Genomic DNA, 20622 nt, shown 5'->3' with positions numbered 1-20622 from the left:
CTATGGGTTAGCAGCCCCCCCCACCTCCCCACCCCTTCACACAATGACTGAAAACAGAATCAAGTTGGTCACAAAGTGACCCAAAACTACCCAAAATGATGCAGTAGTTGTTGTTTGTCTCAGTCTGGGTGTCTTGCTCATGTGGCCACATTCATTTGCCCATGAGTTTCCCCTCTTTTAACTTCCAGCTTCTTCATTTTGATTGTGACCAATAGCATTTTGTTGCTTTAATAGTTAAAACTCAAAGCAGCCACATGCACCCACTGTGCTGTAATGAAACTAAACCAGTCCTGGGACTCCCTCCAGGAACTCGGAGCTTCTTTAGGATCTTCGTGAGGGAGGTGGTGCGCTGCGCTCGGACCTGCGACACTCCAGTGAAAAGCCCTTCCTCCCCTTTTATTCGCCCCATTCTTCTCCTCCCATCAGTTGAAGGAGGGCAAGCGGCGTGAGAGCATCCTTCCCCTCCTTCCCACCGGGTACCGGCCAGCCTCTATACACTGTGGCAGCAGGGCTACCGCAGCGCACCGGAGCGGAGCGGAGCTGGAGGAGAGCAGAGGAGAGAAGCAAACAGGAGGAGAGGAGAGGCGAAGAGGAGGAGGAGGAGGAGGAGGAGGACGGACGGACTGTCTCCCCTCCGACAAACTGGATTATACTCTGCAGCATCCCGTCGCTTCAACATGCCTCTGGGGAGTAAAAGACCGGCTGGGATTACTGCGCTGATTGCCGTGCTGCTGCTCGGCTCCGTTGGGACAGGTGGAGAAGGTGAGAGGCTCCGTGCGCTTCTGGCGCTGCCCGGGAGGGAGGTTGAGTGTGTTGATCTGTTGAAAGGGAACCCCATTGTTTACTACCGCACTCAGATCACTCTGTTGTAAACTAGGGATTTATCATGGGGGTCATATGTTTGCGGACACAAAGGCTGCGAGTTTTTTTTTTTATTCTATTATGATAATTCAGCTAATTAAGAAAAGTTATTTTCCTCTTTATCTTTATACAGTCTTAACGGCACATAGTTACAAACTTCGTTTCATAAAGGTAGAATAAACGCGTTTTAGGAATTATTTATCTAATCAGTTAAATCCATGATTATTTTCTCGATTAATCATCTACAAAATGCCCAAAAACTGTGATCATAAAAAAGTCATACAAAAAAAAAGCCCTCAAATGTCCAAAATCTAAAGACATCACGTTATAAAGCAGAGAAATGCAACACTTTCTCGCAGAATAAACTGCAACTTTTTTTTTTATTTTTTTTTATTTTTTTTGAATGAGTTGTTGTTTCAGCTTTTGCTCAACCCTAAAAAAAACAAAAACAAATACAAATCTGCATTAATTGTGCTATCTAGTTTGTTGGAGCGTTCCCTTTTCACACTGCTAAACACAAACACACAGGAGGGGAGTCGAGACTGCAGCTACAAGTCGAATTTGATCTTCGCCGCGACCTGTTTTCTCGCGGTTCGGGAAGAAGTAGCTCACGCAGTTTATTCAGCGAATTTAGCGAATTTAACAGTTGACTGGGTCTGATCCGACCACCGCGGGGGCTTGTTGTTGAAAGGAAGCGCACATCCTCTGGAGATTTACGGCTGTCAAGTTTTTTTTTTAAGAGATACTGAATCCCACAAGTAGCCTTCTTATTTGAGCTTTTCCAGCATTTGATGTTTTCTCTTGAAGACGGGGGGGGGGGGGAGGGGGGGCGGGGGGGGGGGGAGAGAGGGGGGCGGGGGGGGGGGTTGCGGTCTATCCGTGGAGATCTGGGGAAGCTGCACAGGATGGTGCTGCTGCTGCCTCTGTGGCTCCAGCTTTATACTAAGGAAAAGGTTTCAGAATATATCCTAAAAAGTGTGTTCTTGGGTAAGGAGTTGTGCAAAAGCATTGAAAATGTTGCTTATTCAATAGCTGTGAGAGAGAGAGAGAGAGAGAGAGAACAAATTCTTTTAAGGAGAGTGTTTTCTTTGCAACAAGTGTGATAGATCTCCTTTTCCCTGCTGTTATTGAGTCCCCCAGTGCATACAGCACGAGCTGTTAGTTTCCTCTTGGGAGGTTTTAATGAATAGTTCCAGGAGCTGCACAGTTAAAGTGGCTCAGTAAAATCTCATGGCCCATCCTCTCCGCCATAATTACTGTACTCTATTACATTGACGCTATGAATACAAGCTGTGACATCCCTGTTGACAGATTGACAAAAAAAAAAAAATCACTAAGCTTGAAGGATTTCAAGCACACGGATCCGAGACGTTCAAGTTTTGAATTCGATGGTTGAACGGAGAGATGGATCAGTGTGGAGGGCAGGGAAGAGGGAGCATCAATAGGCGTTGTGGTTTCTCGGCTGTTTTGATTGTTTTGAAAGACAACAGCTTTAAAAAAAAAAAAAAAAATTTAAAAAAAAAATATGTATTCATATCATTGATGGAAATTGACTCTAATCCAGATGAAATGGGTACATCGTGTTGGCTCAGACACAAGTATTACCCCTCGGTACATGAAGACCACCAAAAGACAATCGAAACACCTGCTGTAGCACTCCACTGTGCATCACATTCTTTGCAGTATATTGTACTGTATATTTAGAGTCTTTATCATCTGCTTAACAACCGGTTTCAGCTCAGGAAAGAACTGTCACATCATTCATCATGTTTTGTAGAAGGAGGGCAGGAGGCTCCTCTCATTGTCACACTCATCATCCTCAGTGATAGCTCCTCTGTTCTCTGATAGCTTAAGAGAGCATGAAAGATGTCGAGAGAGAAGGTTCTAGATGCTGTTTAAACATCCAACATTCATTTTAACTACTGTGTTCCAGCCCGGTGTCACGTCAAAGCATGTTCTACACACATCGGTCCAATACCGGGTGATTGGCACGCTCCACCTCGCCAAGGCGTGAAAAGTAAAACCTGTGTCGAAGAAGCAGGTTGATCGATTGAGAACAAAGAATGTTAAAGTCCAATTAGGTAGCAGGTCGTAGGTGGTTAGACCTGTTTTTGAGTCCATGAGAACGCAAAAGTCAACATGAATTTCTTTTAGCGCAATTAAATTACCTGCAAATCATTACGTATTTATATATGTGACTTTACTTATCTTAACCCACCCAAACCTGATCTTTTCTGATCTTTTCCTAAACCTAACCTCCTGGTTTTTGGTGCCTAAACCTAAAGCATGTTACTTTTCCTCTGCGAGGCAAACCATGACACTGACACGGTAACCTCTAGGGGACTGACGAGTGTATTACACACTTTTTGGGGTTGTGTATCTCGCTGTCACCCAACCCTCTCATTGACTATCACAACATGCCTAACCCCCAACCCTTACCATAACTTCACCTAAACCTATTTCTAAATCTAAAACCTACACACACTTGTTCTGGTTTCCGCTTCATTTATCTCAGTGAAGAACGTATTTTTACAGAGTGTTTAAAAGTAACAGATTCTGGTGAGAAAGAATCAGACATATCCATCGACTTTTCGCACCCAAGTGACAACATGGTAGTGTATTAATTTGAAGGTTCTTTTGTAGAATTTTTCTTTTTGATGTTTGGTTAGGCTTAGAAAACATATTTGGGATCAGTGATAAATCCCCCTCATTGTTAAAAGAAACTAATAGTGACGGTTGTTTGGAGACCTTCAGTGTTGAAGTTATGTGCTGCGTATGCTATCCATTCACTCTGACCTCTGAGTAAATGGTTTTGTTGTACAAAGGCCACAAAAGGAAAGAATTTCTTTACGTGTTGTCCAGCCAATTTGAAAATCAAAAGTGTTTTCTTCCTACCACCGTACATTTAGACAATCATGCTTTGGGGGTAAATGTTGAATTTTTGGTTTTGGAAATTTGCTTTCCAAAACTATTTTACCATTCAACGTCAACATCCAACAACTACTACAGGTGTTACTATTGAGACAAACAAGTCGTCATGACTGAAAGAGGCCACCTGCTGGAAAAATAAGAGTCATTTTAAGCATTTAAATAAATGATCAGCGCTTTCTTTTTTCTGGCAAGGACATTTATGACATCATCATCGTTCTTTACATCATTATCATCATCACAGTAAACATGATCAACACTAATAACGTCTCTCGCAAACAATCAGGACCTTTTTACTCCCACATACATCCTCCTTGTTTAATTTTGCAAATATCATTAGTACAACTTCACCACAAGGTGTGTACAGGTAGACACATTTCTTTTGCATTTGGCTAAAACATGAAAAAACAATTTTGTCTTCATTTAGATTTTAGCAGGGGCGTAAGCAGCAGCGTTTCATATCTCTGATTGCTGAGACCGGGCTGGGTAGATGTTAGATTATTTAACTAGACAATGCTGAGGGAGAAACTTTGAGGGTTTGTTATTTTCTCAGTGTGCTGGAAATTTATCTCATCCAGTCCACAGCCAGACGGAGAATAAGTTAGTAAAAAAAAATATGCTGGGAGAGACGTTGATTTAAATTTGGGTCCTAGCTGCCTGCTTCATATGCGAACAGGCCTGTCTCATCAGGACTTATTACTTTTCAATGAGCTGGTGGTAGAGAACATAAACCTCTGACTTAAATCAATTTGATGTGAAAGTGTGAGATGTTTTCTTGGCAAACCCTCCCTGTCCTTTATGCTTCATGGGATGGTGGAGTCTCGGAGAAACAGAATGAGGGAAGAGCAGAGAGTAGCGGAGGTTAATTTACTGTTATTATTTGTGTCATATTTAGTAGAAGTGGAATCATGAAGAGGCTCTGATTAAGTCAAGGTTACATAAAGGTGGCGGCGGCTGGTTGTGTGAGCCTGGAGCTGCCACTCATGAATCTCGATTTATTAATCCAGGGACAAGTAGTTAAGCGATAAAAGTGACAGAGAACTGCAGTCCATCCATCTGCCTTTGTGACCTGTGGGATTTTGTGTTTGCCCAAGGCCGACTCCCCAGTGGACGCATGCCTCCCAAAAACCGGCCCATTCATCAAATGGCCCTGTCATTATATCAGATGACTTGTTATCGGTCCAAGAATCGGCCACATTCTGCTGAGGTCACCGTTCACTGTCACTGTCTGAAGTGGCAGGAAAGTAAAACTGTAGGCATCAGCTATTAGCAAACACACAGTGTGTGTTAATGTTGAGTGACATGTTAGGGGGTAAATTATGTTCGTGACTGCCTGTGAGAGCTTCAGTATTTTGCTCTACAATTAGTTTGTTTTCGCAGCAGCCAGCCATATCTTCAGGCATATCTGATATTTTATGTTTCCAGTGTGTCTTGACTCAAACTGTAAGTGGGTAGTTCAAAAATATGTTCGCCAAGAAATTTTATAGACGTAGACATAATGCATCTTGTAACTGTAGATACTGCGTGATACAAAACCTAAAAATGAAATAAATCTCAGCACAAGGTCCATTTAGTTACAGTTCAGGAGGTATCAGTCATATCCAAGCGGCAAGCAGCAGTGACGTCACCCGTTGGTTTGTAAACTGCCATCATGAAGCCTCGAGTTCGGATTTTGGACGTTGCCATCTTGTTAGTCCCAAGCTATTTGGAGATCTGAATCAATCTGATTGAAAACCAGAGGACACTACGTCCCGCCCACCGATAGCTGTAACCTGACTGTACCACATGCCTGTCAATCAAATAGACACGCCCCTCCAAAACATGGCTTTTTGAAGTTTATTTTCTACTTAATGACAAGATTATTTTCAAATTGATGACCAGAACACCAATAAGAAGGAGTGACTGAAATAACTTGTAGAACATTTTTTATTGACTTTGTATTTCATGAGACAAGTTTAATAGGAGTCTATGAAAACAACCTCTAGTGGCACTCGGTGGTATTGTAATTTAAGGCACTTCTGCATCTGCCAAATTTTTCAGACACTGGAGCTACGTCCACTTTTATATACATGCTATGGTCATCACATTATCTTGATCAGCAGATCGACCACAAAGTCTACTTAGTCCCCACTCTGGAGCTTTCGGATTCATGTATATCACATTAGCACCATGAGCAGATGGAGTTGTCACTGAATCGTAGATGTCCACATTTCCATTTCCTCCGAGCAATTTAAATACTCCTCATACATGTTGACTCCCTTGACAAAATGCTAACTCTGTGTTGATGACTATGTGATGTGGTCAAATACTCCAGAACAGCTACTTAATGGACCATGTGGTGGGATGGACTGTCAGCTGCTGTTTACAAATTTCAAAAATAAACTCTTAACCTTGTTCTCAAAAACTATTACATTTTCTATTACATTACACAATGTCCTGTGTTTACGCTGATCATTTCTGTTCCAGTAAGTTGTAAGTTTTAATATTCAGAAGAATCCTTCTTGACTCTGTCCTTCTTTGAATTTTCTCCCACAGTCCGCCTTATTTTGTTTTTCCTATGTTGAGTTTCAATTTCCATATAAATATTGCCATGACAAAGTGAACTGCATGGTTATGACTGATAAAACAAAACAAAAGAATGAAAGGACAGAAACCTTTTTCAGTACCAGACACACTGTTTGATTGACAAGCTGTTGCAGATGAGCTCGTGGTTTGCTTAAAAGTTTCAAACCTGCATGAATTCCTTTGTGGCCACTTGAGGGCAGTGCAACAAACTGTACACATCCCTCAAAACGTCCAGTGTTAGATTTAGGCAAATCTATTGGCAGAAATGGAATATAATAAATATATTCAAACTATGTTTTCATAGTTTGTAACCCCTGAATCAGCCCTTAATATCTACGTGGGGAGAGAGTCGTCTTCCATGGAGCTTGACGTCTTGCACAGCAATGTTTCTACAGTGACCCAGAAGGGACAAACTAAACATTGGGTCTAGTCAAAGCCTGTCCAAGTTTTTCAGAGCTGAAAACAGATACTGCTGGCAGGCTGTAAAACCAAAACAATGAGCTGAAATATGGTCAAATGTTCCATAGAGCTGAAGGGAACAGCTGATGATAACAGTTTGTGAGTTTGTCACTATGTGCAACACCTTTGAACTAAAGATTTGGGCCATTGCTATTTTGAGAATATTAAATGTTGCAGTCATAAATATAGAAATGAAATAATAATAATAAAAAAAAACTGGTTTTGAAAATCCCATGTAGAGACCAATTTGATCCTCCAGCCTAATTAAATACATCAGATGGCCTAAATGAAACAGGGGGTTCAAGCTGACCCGCTTCCAAACATTTGAAGTAAAGCAGAAAGTGTGTTGAGAGAGAATAAAAAAAGAAGATGACCAAGACCATGAGTTGGTGGAAGGAATCAGAAGCGTACAAAAAAAAGTGGAGGAGTTTGGTTCAGTGGCCTGTGCGGACATTCTTTGGCGATACCCTCAGTCTTTAAGCCATGCAGTGACACTCCCGACTCCTTCTCTCATTTCACCCATCAGTGGCTTCTCTTTGTGTGTGTGTGTGTGTGTCGTCAGATTCATTCGCCTGACTCCCCTCATCTCACCTTCACACAGCTGTGGTGCACAGCAACACAACTTTTAGCAATAAGTCCAGTTCTCCTGCATCATAGTCGTACTTTCCTGCCTGCAGCGTGACATTACTGTAACGTGTTTTTTTCAAAACACATGTTTTATTTGAAGAAAAAAAAACATACTTGCGAAATTGGTTAATTGTTCCATTTTAAGATACTACAACTGCTCCATTAAAATGATCACAATCAATGAGCAGAACTAAATTTATATGAATTCTATCAGCAGCTTTTTCTAACATTAAACAGCTTGAGGGTGAAACCATTGTGTCTATCTTGGCATATTGATCTCATTTCCATCACTTACTTTTCAGAGTAAACCAATAAGAAATCCAAGTAGTCCATTGCTAACATCTACCAATAGTTATATTTTAATAGAGGTTATGTGCCTGTTATAGACTTTAAGCTGCATTTTACACATGCTGAAAACCAAAGTCAGTTATTTTTCTGCCAGTTGTTTGGTTTTAGCTATTTCTATTCTCCTGAAGAATAGTTTTAATGCTTATATTTTTGGCAAATATGACTTTAAATGTGACTGATGCCCGGTAATAATGTCTCGTAAACTCGGTAGCAATTTCTCAAACATTACAGCAATTAAATGAAAGTGGATATTTTCTTTCATTTTTACCACCCTTCTAAAATATACGTTAAAGTCCAATCGAAATTACATTTAGCCATCCCTTTTTGTGGGCAAAAACAAACAAACAAAAAAAAAATATGCAAAAACATGAATATTTTTTAAAATGTATTGTTACAGCTTTGTACTATTAAAAACAGAATTGGGGCAATGGGTTTGGAAAACATTAGGGGAATGTAAAGGGGGAGGTAAAGGCATTATATGATTTCTGATGTAACCAGGTTTCCCCCAAGAATCGGGTTACATAAGTGCATGCAAATTCAGTGACTAATCCAAAACAGAGCTTAAAATCCACCACCCTTCAAGTACCACAAGCTTTTGCAGCTTTTGGAATTATCCTCACAGTCCCCTGACTTGAACATCAGTGAGAATCAGTGGGTAAATCTGTGGGAGTATCTTCAAGCTGTGATATCTGCCAAAAGGGGGAATTACTAAATACCGACTTGGTACGGAGCCAAAAAGTTTACACATGCTAATTTGTTGTCTATTTTTTTTTTTAAAGTTCATTAGATAAAAAAGTAAGGGGTTGTATTCACATCTTTTCAATTCATAATCAATTTTGTAATTTGTCCAGGGATGTCCAAACAATTGCATATGTGTTGTGTAGTCCTGCAATCCTTGATTAACTCAAAGGGAAATAAGCTTTTCTCTCGATGTCTCAGCATCGTCCCTCATTGTTTCTCCTCTCTCAATCAATTAAGCAGCAAATCAGCATCACATTAGTTTTAAATACAGGTAATTGTTACCTAACTCCTCTTTGACCTTCCCTGTTTACAGTTTAATGACAGCCTCCATGTTTGTTAGCTCAAGGAGTGGAGAGTGTAAAGTGGGAGCTGTCCGGGCGAGAGCCTCTTGAAATAAATTATAACCATTAGGACGCTATAGTGTTCATGTACTGATTCTGTTCTGTCCTCCTCGTCTTTATAAGCAGAGTCACATGTAAGGACACTGGACTTCTGCTCACCTCACTCGTCCTGGATCTTATTTCTGTGCTTTTGGGCATCATCATCATCCCAATTTCTTTTCATTTTACTCTGGACAACTATAGAAAGTTTGAGTTATGTTACTGAAACTAACCAAAATAATGGACAAAACTACAAAAAGAAGACCCAGGTTGTAAAAAGAAATGATACATTTTCCTTTGTACAAGAAGCATTCATCACGGCGGATTATTTTTTTTTAGGATTTGCGAGGCCTTCAGGGACAGAATAGTTTTTCAGTTGCAGTATGTCCTTCACACAAATCAACAATACAACAAAATAGGCATCAGAATACAATATTTCAACACAAAATTTTGAACATAGATTAAATGATGTGCTGTCTAGAATATAAAAAGTATTCGTCCCTCCACATCTGGAATTGTTTTATTGTTTTACAACATTGAATGAAATTAGGTTTATTCTGTCTTGATTTTTTTACTGTGATCAACAGCAACTAAAAAAAGACAAATATATCTGCATAATAGGACATGCCCGAATGATCACTGCCAGTTGATTTTAGGGGTCAGATCATTTGTTAAATGGAAAACACCTGTGTGTGTTCAAAGGGTTTCTAATGATACATGTGTATCTGGAAGGTGCAACATTTGATGAAGCAATGAAGAGGAACAAACAGGTAATTTGAAAAGCACAAAGTTAGTATTACTTTGAGTACAGTTCTTGTTTAGCTGTAACTGCCACTGTAGGTTATGGTGTTACTGCGGTGCTACTTTAGTATGAGGAATGGATGAATGCTCTTCTACCCAGTACCAGCTTACCAGAGATATTGAGTGGTTTAATGCGTCTTGTGTGTGAAGAACACATTGTAATTGAGTGTCCTGTGCTTTATAAGTATCTTTCTGTATTTTATTCAATTGCTAAAATACATCCTCTGTTGTAACCTCAAACATTTTTCAAAACAATTTTTGAAATTGAAGGTAATCACTTAAAAAAAAAACATCCTTAGTTTAAAAAAAAAATAATAATAATTTAATAACTTCATCCATCTTGCCCTACAAAATCTGTTCAGTTCAAAGTTTAAGTGGTGCACGAATGCTTTTTTTTTTTTCCTTAAGGAAAAAGGAAATGCTTTGCATGAATACTTAAAAAAGTATTTTAGAAACTTCTCCACCCACAGAGAGCCAGCCCAAAGTGCTGGAGGCAGAAGGGAAAGTAGAAAGAGCATAATAAGTTGTTAAATGTGTTTGTTATTTTTAAAGACAGCGACTTAACGTCTTCTCAATGAGAATGTCTGTCTACAAAGACAAGCATGCCATTCAGTGTCTTTTTTTTTCTTTCTTCCTATTTTGAAATGCAAATATGATCCATTAATGACATTCTCATCACATATTCCACGTCTCCTCCTGGGTCCATTAGTACAAGTGATGTAACCTACAGCAATTTTCGCAAATCTACATAAGACCGACATATTTCAATGCGAATAATCCGGAGTTTTCCTCCTCATTGCAAATGTGTGCATTCATTTTTGTTGTAGTTGCTTGTTTTGGCTCTCAGCATGGGTGATGATGTGATGATATATGAACCTCACACACTCCAGATAAATGTTTTAATTGCTGCTTTGTTGGGGTGCAATTCTCTTTTGATTGTTTAATTCGCTGATTATGCCTGCCCCCCCATGAAGACATATATTAATGTAGTTAGCATGGAAGAAAATTAAAGCATTGTTTTCATACCATCTCAGACAAATGTAGCTAATTGTATTGCAGATAACAGTTTATCGACAGGTGTACTATAGAGGTCGTCGCTGGTTAGAGTTCGAATTATTGGCCTGGTGTTTTGCTAACATACAGAAAAAAGGGAGGAACAAAGGTTTCTCTCCTTGTTAGCAGTTGGTCCTCCAGCAGAGCTTCTCAGTTAAACTGTTAGGATTCAGTCTGCAGCTACAGGATTCATATCAGTCTCAGCCAAACTGTATTACCAGGCAAACTATTAGTTTGACTTACACACAAAAGTACACTCACAAAATAGTAATGATGATGGATGACTCGGCAGTACATTTATATTTGACAACTCTTTGAGGGAGAAGTGAGATGAAAAGTCACAAATTGAGAAGCAATCTTTTCCTCTGAAGGATTTTGGGAAACGATTATTTTCAGATCACTTGTTCAATGTCAACATAATCTTTTTTTTTTTTTTTTTTTTTAAACAGAGAAAACTATAAACTTCTGTGATTTAGAGGTTGTAATGCTCTTTGTAACAAAATCAATCTGTCAGATGGAGAAAAGTTAAGGTCCAAAATTAGTCTTTAGGAAGGCAGTCGGTCCATCCTGTCTGTTTGCCTCAAATGTTTGATGGCTTACCATTATACTTTGTTTAGAAATTTATGTCACCCCCCCAATTTTTTTTTTTTCATTGTAGCCTACTCGCTATTCTCTATCACCACCATTGACTCATTAAGTTCTAACAATTTGGTTCATGCCCAATTCTGTGTAAAATACAAGACATTCTCATCAGTCTTAGATATTTTGTTGTTGTTGTGGTATTTAGCAACGACATCAGGCCTAACTGCAAATGTACAAAATAACCTGATGTTAGCACTGTGACCATGTAAACCTGCTGTCATTAGTATTTATTGTAGCTCAAAGCACCGCTGTGCTTAAAGACAAGCAGACAGAGCTGTGAGACTGTGGACTGGATCTGTAGCAGTTGTGGCAAAATAAATACAATGATTAGCCAGAGGGGGGGTATTACAATTAAGGCCTTTGGCAATGTGTTTGAGAAAGGTTAATTACATTGTTAGCATGACAGAGTTGGGAGTTGTTAGTCGCAGTCAGAATTGATTTGTGCATAATGGTGAAGAAGGGTCAATGTGGGAAATCACTAGTGTTATTTTTGTGATAGCAGTGTTGGGTGAGCAAAAATTTGAAAGGAGCTGAAGGATGTAAGAAATGCAGTTTTTATTTTGTCAAAAATATTCAGGAATGAATTATCTATAGTTTATCGCCACAAGCTAAAATTTCTTAGCATTACAAAGTAACACTAAATGCAAAGTGCAGCTGAGGCCGAAGGGTTTAAGGTTATTTTACTTGCACAAATTACAATTTTGGCCACAAAAGTCAGCTAGATTTACAAAGACCATGATGTCGGCACCACATTTCAATTCATCCATTTGTTGAGACGTTTCACTCTAAACTACAGATGGCACGAGAGGAAAACGCTTGGGATCACCCAAGTCATTAAGATACATCCTATTGGCACCATGAATGAGAAACAAAATAATTCCAATCCATAAAATAGTTCTTGAGCTATCTAGTGTACGTTTGGACTGAAGTGGTGGACTCTAACATTGCCATCCCAATATCCACTTCCAAGAAGCAGATACAAATTTTTTTGTCGAGATTAATACTCAAACCCAACAATTTTGACAATGTTGTTGTGACATGATTGTTGAAACACACTGACACAAATGGTTATGTGTGACAGTGTATGGTCATACATGCGACATGTCACTCAGATATCTCAGTCTGTCTCAACACTGTGCTCTGCATGAGAAAAAATTAATGTCACTCATTCAGGCAAAGACTCTTCGATACCTGCTATCAGCGCTGCCTCGGAGACTCACCGTAGAGATTATGCACGACTTGTTTTTCATTACAACCACCAAATATGTAGATGGCAAGGCAGAGTTTTTTTAAAGTGTGACTTTTAACATTTCTGCCTGCTACTTCTTCCCTGTCAAATCACTCATCCCGTTTCTTTATGTGGGTGCAGCCAGAATCTGTATTTGTAGGCGGATTTACATGACCCTTTGATCATGTCTGCCAGAGTACAGGGTTGAGGATGATGGTGATCTTGATATGAGATTTAGAATCCAAAAACAAATGGTAAACAATGCCTGTATAAAAAAACAAAACAGTCTTTCTTGGTTTATATTCATTAAAATTAAACCGACAGAAATAAAAGTTGGCAAGGGTATGTTTGCAGGTTCAAGTAGAAAATAGGAGTTAGGGTTTTAATCGTTAAAAAAATATTTTTTTGTGTGTGTGTTTCTTCAAAGTTTGAGAAGTTGCTCATAGTGTTGGCAGAGGTTTGTGCTCTTGTGCTCCTTTTAGTTTCCTACACTGTTTCTACAGTCAAACAGTGTGTAAAGCAGAAAAACCTTTGTCTAGTGGCACCTCTCTGGTAAAGGGTGAGAAGTTTAAGACACCGAGATTATTTTTTTTCTTATGAAACAAGTATCAAAGGGCCTTATTATCCTGCTTACTGACAGAGATCAGCTGACTTCATCAGCTTCAGTCGGTCCTGTCATACATATACGCATGTAAATACCTCATTGGTCGCTGCTGTTCATTGCAGCGATGCATCAATACCGTTGCCATACAAGTACGAGGAAGTAATGCCTCCTAATGCATGTGAAAACATCTGAAAAGACGGGGAGGACATTCAATTTCTCTTGTTTGACATACCAGTTCATAAACAGGAGCGAGTGGAGGAGGTTTTAGAGCGGTGATAGCGCTCAGTAAGAGGTGATTGTTCAGATTATCCCATACGTTATTGCACACCACACAAAACCACGAGTTCCCTTCAGACTCCCTTCTCTCTGAAGACACAGTAAATGACCTGAGCTTGAATAGAAATGTACAGAGAAACTCTGAAGTGCTTGCATAGAAGAGTGGAGTTAGACTTGGAAGGCTTAGGTGGATATGACAGGCTATTCAAAACTGTCAACAGCCTGTGGTTTATAGTCTCAGGGAATGAAAATCCCTCTGTGCTTGAAATGAAGTACAATAATGTTGACAAAGTAATCTCAGCCGAAGCCTTATTGTGGGGGTAGGGAGACAGGACCGGCCACCTCTGAAGGGATTGAGAATAATTTGAATTGTCTCTCATCTCAGTGGTAGAAATCATTTTAAAAAGAGGCTTTAAATTGCACAATAATCATAGAAACGAGAGAACGATTGTAATTACCTAATAGTCAGGTGTTCAGAGGAAACTGCTTCCCTGTGGATAAATGGCAAATTTAGTCACAGCCTCTGTTTTTACGACTACTTTTTTCAGAAGGAGAATAGCAACCCTCTGTTTACTTCATTCGTTAATGACTCCTCAGCATGACCGGTACAGACAGATGTTTTCAGTCTGGGTCATCCACTGAACAGTAATCATATTAAATTTTGTATTTTGGGAGTTTTTTCATTAAGAAAGGGTCCATAAAGAAATAGAATATAGCAACATGAGTTATTGATCTGTTTTTGCATCACAACTTATGTTTGTGTTCGTACATCTTGCAAAAAGCTACACTTGTGTTACAACATAAAGTGGATGTATGCAAGTCTGCACAAATTTTGCAAAACATATTTTCTTCTACATTTCTTCTACTCTCACCCACACAAACACCGAGACAGATTTTTTTTTTTAAACTCAGTTTTCTGTGTATCTGTGTGGACATGTAAAACAGCAATTAGGAAAAGATGACATCACACCTCACCTTCGTACTTGCCCTTTGTAGCTTTGAAGCATGAGCCTGAAACAACTAGTGATTGCTGCACGCCTTCAAAGGGAATTGTAAGCTTGTGAATAGAAAGTGGGGACGTTGTGTGCACAGTAGGCTCGGCGTTCTGCTGGTTAAGCCGTGAGGACTCGACTGCAAAGCAACAGCAACAGGGAAGTTGTCCTAAAGCCACAGAAGCTAACAGTAATGCAATGCAGGAAATTAAAAGGCGTAATGACAGAAGGAGAGGATTAGGCTGTTGGGAACATCAACATCTTCCTACATATTATTAAAGAAAAGAAAAAAATTCCATACAACTAACCTAACAAAACATTTACTTTCATGACCTCTGGCATTTCTGAAAACTTTAACAAACATGCAGAGAATTGTGAGGTCCAAGGTTATGAATAGCTCAAGAGTGGGAGGGCTTTCAAATGGGCTCTTCTTGGGAACACAGTAAACTATCACTACGTTGGTGTTTCTGCACTACCCCGTTTGAAGACTGCACCAGGCCGATATATAGCAGCCGCTTCACATTTGGTTAGCACCAGTAATTACAAGTTAAAGAAGCAGATGTCAAATAATCAGAAATGCAGGACTTGCTGGCAGAATGAATAGTTTCATATAAAAACAAAAAATTAAGTGTAACTGAGAAGAATATTGAATTCTGAATCGATGTTCTCAGGTGTTTGATCATGTTTAACATTGCCATACTTGTATCCTTTATTTTGATTTTGATATGTAAGATTTACAAGAAAGTCTCAGAAGCCCTCTTATGTTTATTGTTTGTGCATCAGCATAATGTGAACACGCATCATAGTCACCCGTAATGTAAAATAAGCACTTCAGTCTTTTTACGCAAATGTATCAGTGGTTCTTTTGCAGATACTTACTGTTCACGAGTCACAAATTCAGTTTAAATTTCTACTTGACTCCATTTCTTGTCCTTGACATTCAGAAAGTGCACAAGGCACAAAAAGGTCTCCTCTGACTTTTTTTTTCTCCAAGGAAACTGAGCTGTCTTATTCCTGCAACGGCCGTTTATGACCCATTATCTACTCCAACCTGCGATTACGTCTGCTTTGGGTGTTGGGGAATCCAAGTTTAATCTTTCAATTAGGAGAAAACCACCTTCAGCCTCCATTATTTTTATAGGTTAAATGAAACAATCTATGATTTTAAACACTGATCTCCGTCTTTTCTGCTGTGTGATTAATCAACAGAAGTATGTGACAGCCCGCTGGTGTCCAGTCTGCCACCTTCATCCTTCAGAAGTTCCACGCAGCTCTCCAGCAGCCATGGGCCGGTCTTTGCTAAGGTCAACAGGAGAGAAGGTGAGGAATCATTCATTACTATAGTTCAACTTGAATATCTTACTGCTTGCAGTGATGGGTTGTGACAGATTAACGCCCCGGACATGATCACAAATGATGACTGAGCTGATCCAAGCTGGGGATCTATACACGTTGGCAAACCCGAGTGTTTTAAGTTTGAAAAGTGGGACTTTATTACCCAGACTTAATCTAACATAGCCGTAAAGTCCTTGGACATAAAGCTGGATGTGTTTTTGGAGCGCTCACTCACTGTAGTTTAAGAGGCAATTTCTTGTTTGACTTGTCACCTTGTGGACATAATCTATTTGGCTGACCACATAGAACACTTTAGTCTGGTAAACTTGACCGTCTTAATCATCTCTATTTGCAGGATTAGATCATTGTTTCGTGCTTCATATGTATTTAATGATGTTTGTACTGCATTACACTATCTTGTTAAGAGGTTGCGCATAGTTTTGTTTTTTTGACTTTTCCATATTGTCCAGCCAAACACTGCAAACAAAGTCATTCGTCTCCTGCTGTTAGCAGGTTGCCATCATGTTTTCTAGTGTGTGGAATGTATCCATGTATGCACACCCCTGGTTGTAGTAGGCTATATATGGAAGCGCATGGAGGTTTGCTGTTTTATTTGGCTGGATTTGTGTGCTCCATGTATATCATGTCCCCACATTGTATACCACATTTGAACTGGCCTTGCAACCACATATATATATATATATTTTTTTTTTTTCAAAGTTGCATCTTCACCCATGATATTGTCCTGCATTCCTGAAGAGGAACCAGGGAATACATTTAGTTCCTGTATGGTAGTTTCAATGTAAAGGTGTTCCTGCTTCAGAGGTAATATTTTCCAATGATCAAGGAACTGATGGATCTAATGGAGCACATTTTGCGGGGCCGGTTGCTGACTGGTCAAACACAGACGCCGCATCAACTTTGAATCACCGTAAGGAGAAAGTGTGACTAGTAATAATGTCAGAGTGAGAGTGAAACATTTTTTGTTTAGTAATTTCAAAACCTGATGTTTCACAGGAAGGTAAAGCTAAAACAAATCACCATTAAATATGACTTCCCATCACTGCATGTCACCTTTTCCTTCAGTCTCTACATTCAACTCAAACATCAGAGACACACAGCAGCAAACAGTAACACAACATCAGGGTGTCACTGTGTTGTTGTTTCCACTGCTGTGTTGTGTTTGTGTGTTTTAAATCCCTCACTGGTCTAATTTGTCTAATCTTTAGAGTTCTTTTGATGGAGTGGAAATGCAAACAGGAATCATTCTATAGTTCCTGGAACTATTTGGTCAAAAAGGGCTGAATGTAAGAGGTTCCTGTTAGCTCAAGCTGCACGGTTATCACTCTTTTCTACCCTTTTCCCTTACAGCAATGACCTTTCCATTTTTCAAAGTTGTATTTGAAAGTATGAACAGTGTAGGGGTTTGGCGCACAGGCTATCCATAAAAAAAAAAGTTTTTCCTTTTGCTGCTTTAAACTTTTCGCACTTGGTCAGTTGTTGACATCAACTGTCAAGAATCACCTTCAGGCCAGTGAATTGGTGGGAACAGACCGAGAAAAAGCGATGTCCCTTGACTGAATCTCACTCTTTTTTTCTTTTTTTTTTTAACTGAGCTATGTTCTGTTCTGTGGGTGGCAGTGGGGCATTTCCCCTCAGTGCCGCAGAGAGTCTGCGTCTCTCTACAGGACGCTGAGCACAAAACATCAAAGGTAGACCTGAGCTGGGTTCTCACAGCCTGAGAAATACTTGCATGGTGGCTGCAGGGACCAAGAGAGGGAGATGGAGACAAAAAGAAAAAGGATCATTAATCATCTATATAATACACGACTCACAATTTTAAATTAGATAGATAGACAGATAGACAGATAGATAGATAGATAGATAGATAGATAGATAGATAGATAGATAGATAGATAGACAGACAGACAGACAGACAGACAGACAGACAGACAGACAGACAGACAGACAGATAGATAGATAGATAGATAGATAGATAGATAGATAGATAGATAGATAGACAGACAGACAGACAGACAGACAGACAGACAGACAGACAGACAGACAGACAGACAGACAGACAGACAGACAGACAGATAGATAGATAGATAGATAGATAGATAGATAGAAGTGCATTGGATTTATATTATACTAGTACATCAAGAACTCTACAGGGCCACCTCCTCTCAATAAGGTCATAAAACTGAGTTGTGATTCACCAACCACAGTAAAAATTCAAGAGGGAGCGCCGATGCAGGCTTTGTGATGGGCACGTTCGGGAGCTTTTATAAGGCAATGCTTTGCATTTTCTGCATTTACAGAGCTCAGTACCAGAACAGAGACTCATCAGGGAGTCTAGGATTTCTTTGTCTCTTCCTCCCACTAATAGAATCATTTGAGCAACTTGGAGAAATATGAAAGATGAGCCTGCAGAATGTTGTTTTCTGAATAAGTTTAATTGCACAGTTTTGGCAGTAAACACATGGCAGAAGTTAATTTGAGAGAGAAATTATTGTCCTCATTTCTTGGGTCTGTAGGTGTCACTGAAATATAGTCAGTCACTCAGCTGGACCAGTTCCAGCAGCTTACTGGATATAGTATAGCATATGGAGTGTCTTTATTTACAAGTGTGAATCAAAAAGACACTGCTCCTGTTGCATGTGAACAGTGTTGCACACCGTGACAACCAAGTGTCTTTTCTTTGACATTTGTGGAGTTGTGCTCCTTGAATTCATCCCCCAGGGTCAGACTCGCAACACGAGTTCACCTCTGATGTTCTGAGGTGTCTGACGAAAAAAACGTCTGGAACTGTGGCATGATGGCATTTGGGTTCTCCGACATGACAACATGCCCGCTCATAACACATAACATACATTTTTTTCCCCCCGCAACAACACAATGTTCGCTCTCCACCGCCCCGACGCACCGGATTTGGCTCCCTGCAACTTCTCTCTGTTGCCCACAAATTTGACACAAATTTTGATGTGCATTCTCTTCTCAAAGCTTGAGGTGCTTGGAGAAATCGCTGATGTTGCCAGACCAGCACTCAACATACCTTCGAATACATTATCATAAAGGTTATATCTTATCCCTGCCCCGTGCATGTCACGGTGCCGTGCTCCATTCACACACAGCAAGAACAGTTTTTGAACTCTTTGATCCAGTCTCACAATGTGTGAATTCAGCCAGGCAGGGTTAGGGTAGATATTCTTGAGAACTATGCTTGGGAACCAGAAGTTATCTGCAATATGTGTCAAATATAGGGAGGAACTACAAAAATAGCATCCTTTTGTTTTCTCAACTTGTGGTTTCTCAGGATTCTGCATCAGCTCCTCTTCGTTTTCACAAGGTGGAGTCATCACTGAATAGGGACAGTGAAAAGTGAAGACCAGTTAAAGCATACTGTCCATCACAAAGTAGTTTTAATGTCTGTTTAGAGCAAAGGAGCCGATATCAACCTGGGAATCAGAACAGGTTGGTTGTAAGGTTGCAGAGCTCCCACCTGCCTCCTCAGCACTCGCTGCCGCCATTTAGTTTCAGCTTGACTGGTCAGCCCATAAAGGGACTGGCACTGGATGGACTACTCACACATGGTGGCCTGTTAATCCCATTTAGGCATTGAGTGCTGCCTCCACTCCCCGTGTTGTGCCTCACTGTATATATACTTTTTCGACTGGCCGCTGAAGGCGGCCAACAGCAATAGGAGAAGCAAGTGCCATGCACTGGTGCAAAATGGACAATTCATTTGGTTGGGAAATACCCCAGCACAGAGAGCTGCTCCTCCTCTCCACCCAGTTGGAAGTCCAGAAAAGACTGGAGGGAGGCCAGAGACAGGGGCATCGACAGAGCTCAGCATGGACCCTCAAGCAGAAGGCTCTGGTTCAAAGACCAAAGAGCAACAGTTCTCATCATGTCGAGCAAGCTTTTTGCCACCAAAAAGGGAAAGAGGACTGTTTACTGCTAGAGAGCATGGGGACTAGTGGAGCAATATTTTCTCACAACCTCACATTCATTCAAAAACAGCTTCTACGGGTAAAATAACAAGGCTGCTAATATTGATGTGAGGTCAGACTTTATCTGAGTGACCAAGCCAATAAAGCAAATAAATGATTGCACATTAATTTCCCCAGAGTTTATGGTGCAGAAAATAAAAGCAGTGTTGAGGATAAGATTTTTAAAAAGTCAGTTAAAAAAACTAATAGGAGCCGTTGGCGGTCAGCATTATTTGAAAAAAAAAAAAATGGCAAAATTACATTAGCTGAAGTTGCTTCAGTCATAACACTGTGTGGTCCTTGAAAGAAAGTGTTTCCAAGGCAGAATATGGTCTGTGGTGCACATTCCAAATACTAAATAATGAAGTCAGTCATGCCTGGTTTTGAAAGGCACACGGGTTAATACAGTAGCAGCAGGTGCTCTTTCTACAAGCTGGTCAGTGCTGTGATGTTACTGCCGTCGTGAAGTTGACTTTTTCCTCTCTAACTCATAAGGCAGCAGTGGTGGGTCTGAGACCAGAGCTGGGATGTGGGAATAACCAAAATGAAGTGAAAAAACAGGGCATTGGAAACAGTTATTGTACTGCTCTTGAAAAACTGGCTGTAAGAATTTAGTCTATAACCATCAGAGTCAGTCCAAAAATGTATATTTGTGCTGTTGCTGTTATGGAGCTAAAGAAAAGTCAGGGGTGTTCCCCACAGGGTTCCATACTAATTGGCTGCTTCCTTGTGTTCAAATTTCAGCATACAGCGATACAGAGCTGAAATCTGTATGTGACATAGACAGCTC

The 20622-nt window shown here is 40.0% G+C and overlaps 1 protein-coding gene across 1 annotated transcript in view; it reads left to right on the top strand.

Moving 5' to 3' along the window:
- The first annotated feature begins 432 nt into the window (after window positions 1-432).
- The window catches only part of LOC138200419 (contactin-associated protein-like 4), a 95689-nt gene continuing 75499 nt past the window's right edge, over window positions 433-20622 (top strand). Inside the window, exons 1-2 of the mRNA XM_069153056.1 lie at window positions 433-762; window positions 15715-15825. Of these exons, the coding sequence (XP_069009157.1) occupies window positions 678-762; window positions 15715-15825 (196 nt within the window). The 5' untranslated portion in view covers window positions 433-677. The remainder of the gene's footprint in view (window positions 763-15714; window positions 15826-20622) is intronic.

Source organism: Embiotoca jacksoni, unplaced genomic scaffold (assembly GCF_022577435.1).
Source record: "Embiotoca jacksoni isolate LCO1_2020_lvr unplaced genomic scaffold, fEmbJac1.0.p SCAF_19, whole genome shotgun sequence".
Lineage (NCBI taxonomy): Eukaryota > Metazoa > Chordata > Actinopteri > Embiotocidae > Embiotoca > Embiotoca jacksoni.
Note: the sequence above shows the minus strand (reverse complement) of the source record. Positions and strands in the feature narration are given on the sequence as shown.